General features: G+C 42.3%; 1 protein-coding gene across 2 annotated transcripts in view; it reads left to right on the top strand.

The window, feature by feature from the left end:
* Positions 1 to 18,096, top strand: part of GLRA3 (glycine receptor alpha 3) — a 139,156-nt gene that overhangs the window by 19,096 nt on the left and 101,964 nt on the right. The window contains exon 2 of one of the 2 annotated variants that reach the window (XM_065405178.1): positions 16,129 to 16,256. In XM_065405178.1, the coding sequence (XP_065261250.1) occupies positions 16,129 to 16,256 (128 nt within the window). Of the gene's footprint in view, positions 1 to 16,128; positions 16,257 to 18,096 lie in introns of those variants that run through there. The other variant, XM_065405179.1, reaches the window with a different exon arrangement.

Raw genomic sequence — 18,096 nt, 5'->3', positions numbered from 1 at the left:
TGCATTCTGTCTTTATTAATTAAAAAATAAATGAGATAACAGACAAGGTAGCCCAGGTGGGGTGGGGGAGGAGGGAAGGACAAGGCCACATTGTTTATTGTGGCCACACTAAAAATCAAACTGTTTGAATGACAGCCTTCTGTTGCTTGGGCCATTCTCTGGAGTGGAGTGGCTGGGTGCCCAGACCTCCTCCCCCACACTGCCTCGTGTTCTTGGGCGTCTGGGTGATGCAGATATGGAACTTGCAGAGGAGGGCATGCGGTTATACAGTGGATGCACCGGGGGTCTGTGCTCTTGTTGGCTTTCTTGCTCCCCCAACAGATGCTTCATCATGTCCGTTTGTTCCCCCATTAGCCTCAGCATCACATCCTGCCTCCGCTCTTCGCGCTCACTTAATTCTTTCCTGGCCTCTGCCACTGAATGCCTCCATGCATTAAGCTGTGCCCTATCAGTGCGGGAGGACTGCATGAGCTCAGAAAACATGTAATTGCAAGTGCGTTTTTTTCCGCCTTCTAATCTGCGATAATCTCAGGGACGGAGATGATAGGGGGAGCATAGAAACATTTGCACTGGGGGGAGATAAAAAGGGAGAGTGAAATCTAAGATGATACATTTACGTACAAAAGAGAGACTTTCACAGTGAATCAAGCAATTCACAGCAGACAGCACATGTGCTTTAGGTACAAGGTCACATTTTGCCTTTTATATTGAGCGCCTGCCGGTAGGGTGACACATCACACACGGCTGGGCAACAGAATTCGGTTTCCAAGCATCCATGGTAAGCCTTTTGGGACACAGGGTTGGCTTCTTATGCCTTCATAACATGTGGGAATGTTTTCAAACTGCAGCACCCTCCTTTCCCAGTGCAAGCAATGGGTTGGGTTTCACATTTAAAAGGAGGGGCTGCGGTTTTCAGGTGGATGTGCAGCACACACCTACCCCCACCCCACCGCGTAGCTATTCTCTGGGATGATCCCTTTTAGCCAAGCACAAACAGCCCAGCATGAACGGGGTCCTTTTACTGTTCCCTAACAAAAATTCCCCTATTTCACCCAGGTGACCATGAATGATATCACTCTACTAAGGCTAACACAGAAAGATATAGACCGAATGTTGCTTGAATGCGACCAGAACCCAGGACCATTTGCTGCCATGCGTTGTGCTGCAATGATTCCAGAATACTTGCTACTGGCTTGGCGTGGTAAAGTGTCCTACTGTGGATGATGAAATAAGGCAGCCCTCCCCAGGAACCTTCTGCAAAGGCTTTCAGAGTACCTCAAGGAGAGCTTCATGGAGATGTCCCTGGAGGATTCCCACTCCATCCCCAGACATGTGAACAGACTTTTCCAGTAGCTGTACTGGCCGTGAATGCATCCCAATTCTTCAGGGCAAATCAAACATTAAACACTATTGCTTTTAAATCCTGTTCTGTAGTTACAAATGTGCACTCACCAGAGGTGCCTTCTCTGGCTTCAGGGTTGGGGATCCCGCCTTGGGAGGGTATTGGCTCCAGGGTGATGAAAAGGTCCTGGCTGCCGGGGAGAACGGATTCACTGCTTGCCTGCTGCGCATTCTTTTCCTCCTGTTCCTCATCCACAAAATCCTTCTCCCTGTTGCGTGAGACTCCCCCCTTGCAGGTGTCCACAGACAGTGGTGGGATAGTGGTAGGGTCCCCCCCCAGAATGCCATGCAGCTGATCATAGAAGTGGCATGTATGGGACTCTGACCCGGAGCAACCGTTTGCCTCCTTTGTCTTTTGGTAGGCTTGCCTGAGCTCCTTAACTTTCACGCGGCACTGCTGTGTGTCCCTGTTGTAGCCTCTGTCCAACATGCCCTGTGAGATTTTTGGCAAATATATTTGCATTTCTTCTTTTTGATCGGAATTTGGCCTGCACAGATGCTTCTCCCCATACAGAAATCAGATCCAGTGTCTCCCTTTCGGTCCATGCTGGAGCTCGTTTGCAATTCTGGGGGGACTGCATGGTCACCTGTGCTGCTAAGTTCACCACGCTGACCAAACAGGAAATGAAATTCAAAAGTTCCCGGGGCTTTTCCTGTGAACCTGACTAGTGCATCGGAGTTCAAAGTGCTGTCCAGAGCGGTCACAATGGAGTACTTTAGGATAGCTCCTGGAGGCCAATACTGTCGATTTGCGTCCGCACTACCCCAAATTCAACCCAGCAAGGTCGATTTTAGCACTACTCCCCTTGTTGGGGAGGAGTACAGAAGTCTATTTTAAGAGCCCTTTAGGTCGACGGAATGGGGTTGGTTGTGTGGACGCAGTCATTTTTAAATCGACCTAACGTGGCTAAATTTGACCTAACCCTGTAGTGTAGACCAGGCCTTAGATTGTAGAATTGTAGTGGAGTATACTCTGAGGTGTAATAGAAAGAGAGAGCCTGAGACATGAGGGGCCTGGTGCAAGGCCTAAGGCCTGCTAAGGCCCTGCTAAGATAAAGCAAAGTTAGCAAGAGTCAAGCTATGAGCAAAAGTCAGGCCCTGTTACAAAGTAGATGCTTGTTTGCAGGTTCGCTGTCCAATACATGAACTTGGCAAGAACAAGGCTGGCATTGCAAAAACACAAGCACTCCTAGGCACTAAGTATTCATGTAAACACATCGCAGAAGGGTAGTGCCAGAACACAGTGATACCAAGATATGGTGTAAACACACTCCCCAAAGATGATACAAGGATACACTGGCCTATCTTAAAGATAAGGTCAGGATGACAGGGTGATGGCTAGAGATCTTTTGAGTGAACCAAGATGTACAAGTTAAAGGGTGGTAACCAACCACATCAGAGGGGCAATATGTAACTTATTTCTATCAGTGTATAAAAGAGGGGTCGCAGAAGGGGGTGTCTTTCCTTAGCCTAGGAGGGAATAGAAAGCCCCATTGTTCACTGAACCAAGTCCATTGTAATGGGAATGCATGTACCAGTGTAACTGTAGACATTGAGCCAGGGAGCTAGGACCGTGCTTCGTTGACAATAAATCTGGCTGAGCGCCTTCACTGATGAACTGAGTCTGTGGTCTCTTTGGGCAGTTGGATCGAGGTCTGCTGGGCCAGCTATCTACAGAGAGCTGGCACAACACAACACACATATGCAGCCACCATTTGACAAGAAGGCGTAGATGGACTTTGAAAAGTCAAATACGTGCCCAGACCTTATGTTGCCAAACAATAACAACAAAAATCAAATCTGCATGTTGGTCAGAAACAGAGGTTTAAATATTTTGACTATTTATACTGTAGATAATAATGGGGTTAACATTTGTTTTTGTTGTATATCTGCTATTACTGAGTCTCCTTTTACAGTTTTCTTGTATGATGTTTTCATGCCTTTTATCGGTATGGATCACTAGTTATTCCATAGCTTAGTTTTATATCATGCAGTAACTTTGATTATATCAGTCTCTGGAGATTATTTATGCAGCAGTTATTGACTCAAACCAGTTTGCTTGACTGTGAATATGATATTAAAAAAGATGATTGTGGGGAACTAATCAGTTGCAATCAGATTGCTGGATTTCATTAAAAAAGGGCCTGCTGAAAGTGTTTTCTTTTCTTAGGCACATTTTATATAATATTGATGAATTTTGTCACCATTATACTCACTACAACCATAGAATCAAGGAAAGTATCCTTGGGATTAAATCAATGTAATCATTATTTTAATCATGAGTGATCCGATAAATTAATATCAGCTCAGATTAATTTGCAGAAATGCTTGTGGTACTGCTGTTTGTGAGATGCAGTTGAGTGCATAATGGCTGGCTGCAGCTTTTGCATACAGTCACTTCCCCACGAGTATGTAATTAATTTCCTTGAGCTGCTCTGTAAACCTTTTTAATATACACTGTATTAAAAGCGTTCAAAGATCAGTAGAATAAAATGAACCACAAAATAAAGTTCCCATAGCTCCAAGGCCTTGAGTTACACTTGCTGTTCCAAGGAACAGGCTAAATAATAAAATGAAAAAGCTATTGATCCATTGTTATATGCACAGCAGCATCACAAGATGGTTCTGCAGTCAACACTGTACTTTAAAACACAAATATTGATAACTTTTTCAATGGCTCAAAGAATCTGTTCTTAAGATACTAATGGGGAGAAATAAGCTATGATTACCTGACAACAAAAATCATAATGATAAAAACGTGGATAAGTTGACACACAGCACAAATATAGGCATAACATTTCCAAAATACAATACAGAAGTAATTTATCAGAAAAGAAAGAGGAAACTACCAATGAAGCAACAAGTTAAATTATTTAATAGTTTTGTATATTGTCCTTCACAACAGAGGTGTGACAGATTCTGAGGGAATTAATTAGGATATAATGGCTCACCGAGTCCTAAAGTTATCCCTTTCAGTAAATTTGAGATTGACACTATACTCAGCTCTGAATAGAAATTGGGGGGAAGGAGCCAAAAAAAGCTTGTAGCATGAACTACAGCAACTATGATGCAATATTTTCACAGATGTTTTGAGGGGGAAATGGAACTATCAAAATTGCTGTAAAGGATGCTCTGATACAGACAAATTTTCAGAAGTTCATATGCCTGAAATAGGACACATTTATTAGAGCTTAATAAAGCACCTAACTGCATGATTTGTAAGCCCAAATACCATGTGCACATCTACATCTCAGTTTTTGCCCACGGCTAAATCTCTGATGTTCAAGTTTATGATCTTTTTGAAAATCTGAGTCAGTCTGCCCCAGCGGACAATTATAGAGCCTTAGATTTTAAGGCCAGCAGGCTCTATTATGATAACGAAGTCTGAGCTTGTGTATAGCACTGATTTTCACCCGGTAGTTCCTGCATCATGCCCACATCTTATGGTTGAGGTAGAGCATTTTTTTAAAAAAAGGCATTCAACTCCCAATTTACAAACTTCAAGTGCTGGAGAATCTGCTACATCCTTTGGTAAATTGTTACAGTGATTAATTACCTCACTGTTAAAAACATGCCCCTTACCTCTAACCTGAACTTGTCTAGTTTCAGCGTCCAGTCACTGGATCTTGTGCCTTTTATCCTTTTAATCAGAAATGTTCTTTCTATGTTGGTACTTATAGATCATTAATAAGTCAACTCTCAATTTCTAGGTCGTGATTAGGATGCTGATGTTGACCTGAAAGGCTCTAAAGAGTCTGGGTCCTGGCTACTTGAGGGATCTTCTCTCTCCCCATGTAATTTCATTGTCATTGCAATAAGCAAGGTGTTTGAGCTAACAGTCTCGATTCAAAACAGAGGCGTATGTTGGTGGAATATTTTCCATGTAAGGTCCTTTATTTCGGGATGCTCTCCCTTTTTCTTTCTGTCAAAACCCAAACTTGTTGACCTTCAAGGCAAGCTGTATTGTTCATCTCCTTTTCTTCCAGTTGTTAGGGGAGGGATGGCATAATGGGGGGAAATCACTGTCAGAGCACTCCCTCAAACTAGGACACAGGCATTCTTGTATTCTAGCAGCCTGTATTTTCTGCTATTCTGGTTCTATGGTAATCTGCAGTTTCTGTGGCCCAGCCATCAAGCAAAATCATCTTTCAAATTCAGTTCCCCTTCCAGGTTAGCAAAAAAAAAAAAAAACATAAAATACCCAAAGTCTGATGGGCCTCTGTGTCAGGCCCTTTGCCTCTGCTGGGACTTGTCGATCTTTGCCTCATAGTCCTGAGGTTTGAACTTCCCTACTTGCTGGGGAAGGGGAACCCAGGCCCATCCTTTCCTCTGAGTTCCATCCCAGGGACACTGTGTTAGGCATGTTGCCATTTTTCAGATTCAAGCAGTTAGTCAAATGTCAAGGTACGGGGGATGTTCCAGTTGGAAGTAGAATTGATGGAGTCTGGTGTTCTTTGATGCAATCTTGTTTCTTTATAGGAAATGTACAAAGTCCCACTTCTCCAAACGCAAGAGGAACCCAAAACAAAAAGAGAAATTTCTTAGCTTATAGCCCCAAAGCTTTTTAGTCAACCCAAAAGCTCTCTTTAGCTTGTTCCAGGTCACACCGTGCTCACAGGTTATAGCTTGGTTTTCTTGCCTCTCTCTTTATTCTTGTGTTCTCTCACACACCTGGTCACAATATCCAGTGGAATCTCCCCCTGACATGGTGCTAGTTTCTGGACAGACTCTATTAAGCCTTGTTGTAGGTGTGGCCCCTTTATCTTTCTCTTATAACTATATAATTGAAGGGCACATTCATGCATCAGTTTGAACCAGATTTTAACTCAACCCATAATGAGGTTTCATCCAGTTCATAACAGGAAGGGAAGGATTGTTCCTTACAATCTCTTGCTGCTTCCCTGGGCTGATCCTACCTTTTTCCTGTTTATCAATTTCTCTTACAGAGCTGCTGCCTCTGCTACTGCTGCTCTGAATTTCTGTCTCCTTGTGCAACTTCTTCTCAGCACATTAATGAAGAGCTTCCTCTAGGCCATTCCCAGCCTCTCTAACAGCACTCTCTACCCCCACCCTCCCCCACTCCAGAGTCTTCCTCCTACTTTGCATTGTGCCTAGTTTTAGGGAGTCCCTTCTTCTCAGCTGGGACTAAAATGAAATTGGGCCCGATCCCACCTCCAAGCTCTTTTTAATCCTTTATTTGCCAGAGTGGGGTGCACGGCCATCACAGTTCAGTTGAGAGAGAGTGGTCAGAGGAAAACAGTAATTGTTATGATGTTGGAAAGTCCAATTTTCTAGTCAGGATTGTTTCATGTGGCAAGCCATTTGGATTGAGAAGCCCCTCACCACCACCCCTTTATGTTCTATGTTTTGAATAGAACTGGTCAAATACTATGTTTCAGGTTCATTATTTGACTTTTTTTCCCTTTTGTCCAATAGTTTATTTAACAAATCAGTTTTTAGGTATTTGACCAGCTGTAGCTTACAAACACCCACACTCAAGATACTTTCAAGAAATATAAATAACTAGATCAGTGGTTTGAATCTGGCCCTAAGTTGGAAGTTTTTAACCACCTGGTGTATGTTTGGTAGCTATGTTTAACTACAGCTGACCGGTATCCATGACACAAAACCATCATCACAATTAGCACCCATGTTGGTAGTCCAAGTAGCAGGAAGTGAATAGGTATGGAGACTGAACTACTCTGATTGTTACTCCTAATGGTGGTCTCTCCGCTAAAAGCTGAGGCACTGGGAAGACTAGGAAAGAAACAATTAGTGTTAAATTTCTCTCATATGCTGGTGATTTAAAGTTGCATTTTTTAAATTTATGCAACAATCTTTTGTACCTTGCTTTTGAATGCCCCATGGAATGTAAAGTTTTGATCATTCTAAATTCTTATAACTCTGGCCATTGGGGAAACAGAGAGATATAAAATTCTTGAAAGAACCAGCTTAGAGACTAAAAGAGAATCTGTATTCCCTGTAGATGTGCAGAAAGTCATTCCTGCAAATGTACAGTAGCTGTGTGTAGTGAAGGGAAGATTATTCTCTTGTTGATGTGTGTGCTGAGCTCCCATTAACACTAATGGGAGCTATATTTATATTGAGGGAAGGGAGAATATATTCATAGTGTGCAGCCACTTAGCAAACAGAGGCTTATTTTTAGAGACAACGTGTGACATAACTGGGGAATTCTTAACAGTGGACTATCCAGGAGCAATACATATTTCATTATTTCCTTATATTTTTCCTCTGTACTGTTTGTTTTTTTCCTGTCAAAAATACCATGCCTCTAACTGAATTTTCTACTGCTCCACTAGCCAGTGTTACGATAAGTAAAAGTGACCTGCAATTGTGTTGTTAAAATGACTAGGCCTACAGTATGTGGTCTTGTGATTAAGGCACAGGACTAACAACCAGTAGAACTGGGTTCTACTGTTGGCCTTGCCACACAATTCTTGTGTGATTTTGGGCAAGTCATGAAAACTGGGTTTCAGTTCTCCTATCTGTAAAATAGGAATAATACCTATCTTACAATGGTATTACGCTATTTCATTAATTCAGGTTTTTAAAGAACTTTCAGATCCTGACATGAAAGGCACTATGCAAGTGCAAAGCTTTATTTATCATTATAATAATATAATATCATGTGTGTGTATATGGAAATATGTAGTGATATTAAAGTCTTATTTTTCTTCTGACTTTTCCAAAGTGTTTTATAAACTTTAATTAAGCCTCACTATATCCATATGATGTAGTATTATCTTTTCAGGAATGGGTCAAAACAGAACCTGGAATCTGAACCCTTTCTAATTAAATTGCAGTGGAGAGATGGGGGATCATATTTAAATCCCTTATTCAGAAGCTATCCCCATGCTTTAGCTTCCATACTAGATCCACAAAAGGATCAGTTCAATTTTTCAGTTCTGGTTCAGATACAACTACAGTCCTGCATGAATAGCTGTTTTTATGATATTACAATCCAAGATAATGGAAACCTCAACCAACAGCTGATCTCTCTTTTCCTGCAATCCTTTCTCATTTACTACATGACTTCCAACCTCTACCACAAATGAGGTGGAGATACTACAGATAACAGCCTCATTTGCCACACAACCCTGATTCTTTCTCAGTGTACTGTCTGTTCTGTACACCGAATGAGGCAGGAGTCCTATGGAAAATACAGTATGTGATTATGTAATTGGAGATTACACAGAAGGCACAGGAAATTTTATTCTGGCATTTCTGAAGAGTTTTCAGTGTTTGATTTTTCAACCTTAACATTTTTTTTTAATGTAGACAAGCCCAGATTACATCAGCTAGGTCTCATTGGGAATGTCTACACTGCAGCTGGAAGGTATGGTTCCCTGCATGGTTAGACAGATTCACGACACCTTGAACAGAGCTAGTGTACTAAAATAGCCGTGTGGATGCCACAGCACAGGCAGTGGCTCAGGCTAGTCACCCAAGTTTAGACTCAGTGGGTCGGGTGGGCTTGGACTTGGGGCCGCGAGCTCAAGCTGATGCCCGGGCTGCAGCATCACACTAATATTTTTAGCATAGAAGCACAAGCAGTGCTAGCACTAGTCTGTCTATCCAGGCTGAGAATGATACTTTCCAGCTTCAGCGCAGGCATAGCTACTAAGACCTAAGACCCCACTTTTGACCTACTATACCAGTCCTGGTCCTACTGAATTCAACAGGTGTTTTACTGTTCAACTAGTATTTATCCACACAACTTTCTTTAAATTATATGTTCTCAAGTGAAGTTATTATTAAAGAAAAATATCCTTCAGTGCTTACTCAGGAGAATGTCCTATTGAAATCGAGGGAAACCTTTTTGGAAAGGAATGAATTAAAATAGAACTTATTTACACTATACATACCACCTGTATTGAATATACCAATTTCAATTATGTCAGAATATAGGCTGGGCAACAGAATCACTGAAAGAGATCTTAGGTTTTAAAATGACTACATTAAATATTACTCAACAACCATGATCATGTTGCTATATTGGGAGAATCATTAGGAAAGCAAATATATATTCTTCTCTATTCAACATTAGTTACCCTTCAATTTGGAGTACTGCTTTCAGTTTTGAGCAGTACAGTTTTAAAAAGACAAACATACTAAAGAAAGTTTAGAGCGGAGCAAAACCAAACCAATAAACCTGCATCCCAATGGTCATATCAGTTTAAGACCTCCCACTGGGCCTGATTCTTCACTGTCTAGTGTAGTCAAAGTGTGTACAATTGTGCAGAGTGGTTGTAGTGGGGTTTGATTTGTTTTGCTTTACAACCATTTATCACTCCCTTTGCACAATGATTACTCAAGATGTAAGACAGTGGTGAATCAAGTCCATAAGGAATATTGGAAAGAGGATGAAAATATCATCGGTACTTGAAAACAGGACACACAGTAATGGGTCTAAACTGCACCAGGGAAAAATTATGTTAAATGCTATATCAAAAAAACCTTTCTAGCTACAGGAAGAAATGCACAACTAAGCTAGCTACCACCAAAGGAAATTGTAGAATCACCATCGCTGGAGATATTCAAGGCTGGGCTTGACACCCACTTATCAAGACTGGCTTAGGGATAATGAAAACAATCCTACCCTTATGCAGATGGTAGACTAAATGACCAACTAGCCATTCTTTCCAATTCAAATCAATATATATTTCTTGTCAGTGGGATAAATCTAGGTACATTTCTGGTTTCTAGGAAGCCATTTGATTTTTATAACTCCTTGATCATCACTACAGTGCTGCTCTTTGTACTATATATTGAAAAGTTTTAAATTACAAGTTCTTTTAATTAAAAAAGACCAACAACAATAACAACTTCCTTAATCAAAAGAGATGTCCAGAAGTTTTTAATTGTTCAGTGATAAAATCCTAAATGTGTTGCATGGAAAATTTGGTCCAGTGAAGAAAGATAAATAAGATTGTTTTTTTATGTCTTTAGACCTTAAGATCCAAATTTCCAATTCTGGGGCAGATTGTTCAGTTCAATAAAACATTATAACTCTTCATGCTGTAAACAAAACATATGACTGAAGACCACAGAAGTGTTTTAGCCATGCAGTCAATAATTAGGGGACAAATAAATGGGTCCACAGAAATTTTAAATTTGAAAGGAAAAACAAAGTTTCTGTAACAAACTGGCATTCCCAATTTTCTCCTAAAGCAGTTCACATACAGAATCGGGTCCAAACTTACTCCCTTGCTGAGGATTCATTTATTGTTAAGCTACATAAACCTCAGCCTAAGAGTTTAATGATTTTGAAGGTCCCTATGGGTTTTCGATTCCTACCCTTAGGCCTGGTCTACACTATGAGTTTAATTTGAATTTAGCAGCGTTAAATCAAATTAACCCTGCACCCGTCCACACAACAAAGCCATTTCTTTCGAAATAAAGGGCTCTTAAAATCGATTTCTGTACTCCTCCCCGACGAGCGGAGTAGCGCCGAAATCAATATTGTCATTTCAAATTAGGGTTAGTGTGGCCGCAATTCGATGGTATTGGCCTCCAGGAGCTATCCCACAGTGCACCATTGTGACCGCTCTGGACAGCAATCTGAACTCAGATGCACTGGCCAGGTAGACAGGAAAAGCCCCGCGAACATTTGAATTTCATTTCCTGTTTGCCCAGCACAGGAGAGCACAGGTGACCACAGAGAGCTCATCAGCACAGGTAACCATGCAGGCCGATAATCAAAAAAGAGCACCAGCATGGACCGTACGGGAGGTACTGGATCTGATCGCTATATGGGGAGAGGATTCAGTGCTAGCCGAACTACGTTCGAAAAGACGAAATGCCAAAACTTTTGAAAAAATCTCCAAGGGCATGATGGAGAGAGGCCACAATAGGGACTCAGAGCAGTGCTGCATGAAAGTCAAGGAGCTCAGACAAGCCTATCAGAAAACAAAGGAGGCAAACGGTCGCTCCGGGTCAGAGCCGCAGACATGCCGCTTCTACGCTGAGCTGCATGCAATTCTAGGGGGGGCCGCCACCACTACCCCACCTTTGACCGTGGATTCGGATGCAGGGGTAATCTCATCAGCCACACCTGAGGATTCTGCGGACGGGGAAGAGGAGGACGAGGAGGACGAGCTAGCGGAGAGCACACAGCACTCCGTTCTCCCCAACAGCCAGGATCTTTTTCTCAGTCTGACTGAAGTACCCTCCCAAGCCGGTACCCAAGACCATGACCCCATGGAAGGGACCTCAGGTGAGTTTACCTTTTAAAATATAAAACCTGGTTTAAAAGCAAGTGTTTTTTAATTATTAATTTGCCCTGGGGACTTGGGATGCATTCGCGGCCAGTACAGCTACTGGAAAAGTCTGTTAACGTGTCTGGGGATGGAGTGGAAATCCTCCAGGGACATCTCCATGAAGCTCTCCTGGAGGTACTCCAAAATCCTTTGCAAAAGGTTTCTGGGCAGTGCAGCCTTATTCCGTCCTCCATGGTAGGACACTTGACCACGCCATGCTAGTAGCAAGTAATCTGGTATTATTGCATGACAAAGCCTGGCAGCGTATGGTCCCGGTGTTTGCTGGCATTCAAGCAACATCCGTTCTTTATCTCGCTGTGTAATCCTCAGGAGAGTGATATCGCTCATGGTAACCTGGTTGAAATACGCGAATTTAATTAAGGGGACAGATGTGGCCCTTCCTACTGGGCTGTTTGCCTGTGGCTGAAAAGAAATCCTTCCCTGTAGTAAGATAAGCGCGGGGGGGCGGGGGGGATTGGCGCTGAGCTTTTCACGTGTGGCTAGCAGGGATCTTCCCTGATACCAGCCACACGGTGGGGGAGGGATAAAGCGATCATCCCAGAGAATTGGATGGGGGGGGGGTAGTTTGTTTTCTGCTGCTGAAGGTTAACAGGAAAACCGCAGCACTCAATGAGCTTTGCTTGGTATGTGGGAAAGGAGGGCGCAGAAGCCAAAAGACAATGGCTTACCATGGCCGCATGCAAGCCGAATTCTGTTGTCCGGACCTGCGTCTCTGATCTCTAGCAGCAAAGCCACAGGCACTCAATATTAAGAGGCAAAATGCGACCTTGCACAGAAATCACATGTGCTATGTAATGTGAATAGTGTTGTTCACCGTGAAAGAGTATAAGCATTGTTCTGTAAAATGTATCTTTTAAAAAAAATTCTCTCCTTTTTTCCCTCCCTCCAGCAGCTGCAAATTTTTCAAGCCTCCCTCCTCTGTCCCGAAGGCTATCTCAGATAAGGCGTCAGAAAAAGAGGACGCGAGACGAAATGTTCGCGGAAATCATGGAATCCACCCGCAATGAAAGAGCTCATCTGAATGAGTGGAAGGACATGGTTTCAAAGTATAGGAAAGATGCCAGTGAACGTGAGGACATGAGGGACCAACGTGAGGACAGAAGGGACCAACGTGAGGAGAGGAGAGACGCTCGAGATGAGAGGTGGCGGCAGGAAGATCAGAGGAGACAGGATGCAACTCCGGGGCTGCTGCGTGAGCAAACAGACATGCTCCGGCGTCTGGTGGAGCTTCAGGAACGGCAGCAGGATCACAGACTGCCGCTGCAGCCCCTGTATAACCACCCTCCCCCCTCACCGTGTTCCATAGCCTCCTCACCCAGACGTGTAAGAACGTGGGGGGTGGGGGGGGAGGCTCCGTGCACCCTCCCATTCCACCCCAGTGGACAGCCCAAGAAAAAGGCTGTCATTATTTTAACCTTTTTTTAGTGGCCTTTTCCTTCCCTCCAGTCCTCCTCCCAAACCCCACCCGGGCTACCTTCTCAGTTCTCTCCCTCTTTTTATAATCAATTAATAAAGAATACATGATTTTTAAACGACAGTGACTTTATTTCCTTTGAAAGCAAGCTATGATTGAAGGGGGAGGGTGGGTTGCCTACAGAGAATGAGTCAATAAAGGGGGTGGGTTTTCATCAAGGAGAAACAAACAGAACTTTCACACAGTAGCCTGGCCAGTCATGAAACTGGTTTTCAAAGCTTCTCTGATGCGCCACGCTTCCTGGTGTGCTCTTCTAATCGCCCTGGTGTCTGGCTGTGCGTAATCAGCAGCCAGGCGATTTGCCTCAGCCTCCCACCCCACCATAAAGGTCTCCCCCTTACTCTCACAGAGATTGTGGAGCACACAGCAAGCAGCAATAAAAATGGGGATATTGGTTTGGCTGAGGTCTGAGCGAGTCAGTAAAGTGCACCAACAACCTTTTAAACGGCCAAATGCACATTCCACCTCCATTCTGCACTTGCTCCGCCTGTAGTTGAACAGCTCCTGACTCCTGTCCAGGCTGCCTGTGTATGGCTTCATGAGCCATGGCATTAAGGGGTAGGCTGGGTCCCCAAGGATAACTATAGGCATTTCAACATCCCCAACGGTTATTTTCTGGTCCGGGAAGTAAGTCCCTTGCTGCTGCCATTTAAACAGAGTAGTGATCCTGAAGACGCGAGCGTCATGAACCCTTCCCGGCCAGCCCACGTTGATGTTGGTGAAACGTCCCCTGTGATCCACCAGTGCTTGCAGCACCATTGAAAAGTAACCCTTGCGGTTTATGTACTGGGTACCCTGGTGCTCCGGTGCCAAGATAGGTATATGGGTTCCATCTATCGCTCCACCACAGTTAGGGAATCCCATTGCAGCAAAGCCATCCACTATGGCCTGCACATTTCCCAGAGTCACTACCTTTCGTAGCAGCAGCTCAATGATTGCTTTGGCTACTTGCATGACAGCAGCCCCCACAGTAGATTTGCCCACTCCAAATTGATTCCCGACTGACCGGTAGCTGTCTGGCATTGCAAGCTTCCACAGGGCTATCGCCACTCGCTTCTCAGCTGTGAGGGCTGCTCTCATCTTGGTATTCTGGCACTTCAGGGCAGGGGCAGCAAGTCACAAAGTTCCATGAAAGTGCCCTTACGCATGCGAAAGTTTCGCAGCCACTGGGAATCGTCCCACACCTGCAACACTATGCGGTCCCACCAGTCTGTGCTTGTTTCCCAGGCCCAGAATTGGCGTTCCACGGATAGAACCGGCCTCATCAACAACATGATCTCCAAAGCGCCGGGACCCGCAGTTTGAGAGAAGTCTGTGTCCGTGTCCATGTCCTCATCACTCTCATCGCCGTGCTGCCGTCGCCGCCTCCTCCTTGCCTCATTTTTCTGGTCCTGGTTCAGCATAAACTGCACGATAATGCGCGAGGTGTTTACAATGTTCATGACTGCTGTCTTGACCTGAGTGGGCTCCATGCTTGCCGTGGTATGGCGTCTGCTGTGTTCACCCAGGAAAAAAGGCACGAAACGGTTGTCTGCCGTTGCTTTCATGGAGGGAGGGATGAGGCTGTACCCAGAACAACCTGCGACAATGTTTTTTGCCCCATCAGGCACTGGGATCTCAACCCAGAATTCCAATGGGTGGGGGAGACTGCGGGAACTATGGGATAGCTATGGGATAACTACCCACAGTGCAATGCTCCGGAAATCGACGCTAGCCCCGGTACATGGACGCACACCGCCGAATTAATGTGCTTACTGTGGCCGCATACATTCGACTTTATACAATCCATTTCCAAAATTCGAATTCTGTAAATTTGGATTAATCCCGTAGTGTAGACATACCCTTAGTTTCTTCTGTCTTGAAGAGACACTTAAACCCTTATCTGATAATCAGCTGACACTAATAGGATCCAATTGTCTGACATCAGGGTGAGTCAGCAGAAGAGATTCATCTCTTTATGCACTGTCCTAGAACCTGAGATCAGGGTAATTCAGAAGAACTCTTCATCTTTTCTGAGGATCCTAGAACCAGACACTTTGTTCTAGTTTCACAGTATATCAAAGAGAAGCGTTGTTTACAATAATTTTATATATCTATACTTTAATATATTTATTTACCAGTTTGATTTATTTTTCTATTTTTTTTAGGACCCACATGGTTGATCTCTGTGCTTATATTCTGCTCTCTTGATATGTGCAGAGCACCCTTTAGGATGTCAGTGGGTGTTTCATATATTTACACAGTGCAGACTATAGGAGATGACATTTGCCGTGTGGACCTGAGAGGAGAAGTTTGCCCTAAGATAGTTACTTTCATTAAGTTTTTCTTCCACTGCAGTAGTCACTTCTGTTTTAAAGGAAAATGAACCTCATTGATAATGTTCTGGAATAAAATTTGCCAATGAATTACCTGGTTTTATCTGCATAGATATCACCATCAAACATTCAATCAATGATACAAAAAAGGGGTGTGTCTGTTCAAAGCAACATGAAAGATCCCAATCTAAGTTTCTCTAATGCAAGTTTCCATTATAAAGAACCCAGTTAAAAAGATTAATCACAGAGCACTTTCAAAATCATGGCATTCCAGATGTATAGATATTTGTGTAGTTGACATTGTTATTTACTATTGCAATTTTGTGGAGCAAATCAATTAGGGCTGTTTACAAATATGGTTAATTTTGAGAAGCCTCAACACACAAAAATGTGATCACAATGCTGTTTGGCAGAAATTTAGGAAAAAAATAGATATATAACCATGGCTATAATAAGAGCATACTGTTTTCATATATTCGAAAAAATAATTCTGTTATTTTTAATATTTAATTTAAAATACAATTTTACCTTTGAATTGATCTGTTTTAATGCTGATGGACAAAATGACTATGTTGTTAGGTACTTAATTATTACTAGAAATTGTGACTAATAAAGTCTTTTTTGTTTTTGTTTTTAGTTTGGTAGTCACAAAGGAAACAGACAGTGCAAGATCTCGTAGCATGCCAATGTCGCCATCTGATTTCCTGGATAAATTAATGGGTAGGATGTCAGGCTATGATGCAAGAATCAGACCAAATTTCAAAGGTAATTTTGAAAACTAATTCACTTTAATTTAACATTGTCTTTGATGCAAATGTGTGTTTTGGAGAAAATTTAAAAGCAAAACAAATGTACGCAGCCATGCTCAGCTAACCTTGACTTTGATCCTTCAAATTTCAGCAAAAACATGGTCTACTGTTTGTTGAAGTGTGGGTAGATGCCAAAATGCTACTAAAGTTTAGTATTATTTTAATATTTTAGCATGATATGTATATAGTATAATTTAAAGAACTAAAAGGAACACATAAGATGTTCACAGAAAATATTTTTTTCATATTTTTGGTGTATGCTCATGAATCAAATAGGGATGTGCATGCATCTAAATAATTAGTACCAAAGTACTTCCTGTATGTCCATATAGGATACAGCATCTAGGACCACTGTAATACTAGTGCTAATGATAAAAAGCATACCATGTAGTTGGTGAATGCATTTAAAATAGAAAACATTAGGAGCTATCCTCTTCCTGTCACTGACTGTACTTATGGCTTTCCAATAGTCTTCTGTCACCCTTTTAAGAGGCTTCCAACAAGCTCTGTGACCCTCAATTTGCTTAGGTAGAATGTTGAAACTTTAGGGGGGTTCTCAACTTTTCAGAGTTTAAGAATTCTAGATAAATTTATGAAAAAAATTAAAAATATTTTAATCAAGTTAACCATTTGTACCTTCAGTAAAATAAAAGAATACTTTTCAAATACAGATTGTGTGTGGAGGGGAAAATCTCCTGCAATAAAGCCCCTACTAGTGTTCCTCTGCATTAGTTTTTCCTCATCTGTGCCCTTCTTCCTATTTTCAGGAGGTGTTCTCTCCTCTCTTTTCAAGATATTTTCTGTAAATGAGGTTATCTCCACTTCTGCCACAGGCCTTTTCCAATCAAAAGCCAGGACTCCCTCCATGTTTACCTTCTCAGGACGTCTATCTCACCGCCCTTCTCAATCTCACCTCTTGTTTATCACTGCATTTTAAAATGTTTTTAATTTTACCAGTGCTCAGAAACTTGACTAGCTACATCCCTGAAGTTATAGGTACTGGATGCTATTTATTTACTTTCCTTTGCCATGGTTTGTCCAATGAATCTGGTTGGCAAGAGGAGAATGAGTTGTCTGTCAAACTGCTTCCCAGTCAACCAATCTTAAAAAGATAGAACAGTAAATAAAACTAATCTCAAATGATTTACTTCTATCTGGAAACGTCAAGCTTGCAATAGGTGAGTAGAGGTGAAATTTCTCAGAATACGTTCCTGACACCTTAGTTTAAACAACAAATGTGTATAGAAAATATTCATCAAACAAATCACCACAAAAGATATGTATTATTTTGATCAATATACAATATTTGCTATGGCTATGAAACAAGTTCCTTAGAGATTGATTGATTGATTGATTGATTGCCAGTTGCATGCCTCAGAGAATGGAAATTATTGGCTTCTTGCTTGGGGGAAAAAACCCTGGGTTTAAAACAGAATTTGCACAATAACAATAGCTAAGTTCCATTTAAAAGATTACTTCCATGTGTGTGTGGAATCTTTCTATTTATTTGCCTCCTTATTAAAGGTTGTTCTCAACTATATACCATAGCTATTCCCTTTAGCATGTAAATTTCAAGTTTAATCTAAGTCTTAGATTGCATTGCCTGGTCTTATTTGCCGGAGGTCCTCTTTTGTGCAGCACAGCTTTACTTTAAATCTAAGGTGAAGCTGGGCTGCACAAAAGAGGACCTCCGACAAATAAGACCAAGCAATGCAATCTCTTTCCTCTTTCTTTGAATCTTCTAAGGCTCCATGGGTGAGTATTGTGAAAAACTCAAGACAGACAACTGCAAGGGC

This window comes from Emys orbicularis, chromosome 5 (genome assembly GCF_028017835.1).
Source record: "Emys orbicularis isolate rEmyOrb1 chromosome 5, rEmyOrb1.hap1, whole genome shotgun sequence".
NCBI classification, from domain to species: domain Eukaryota; kingdom Metazoa; phylum Chordata; order Testudines; family Emydidae; genus Emys; species Emys orbicularis.
The sequence above is the reverse complement of the archived record's forward strand: the minus strand, read 5'-3'. Positions and strand labels throughout refer to the sequence as shown.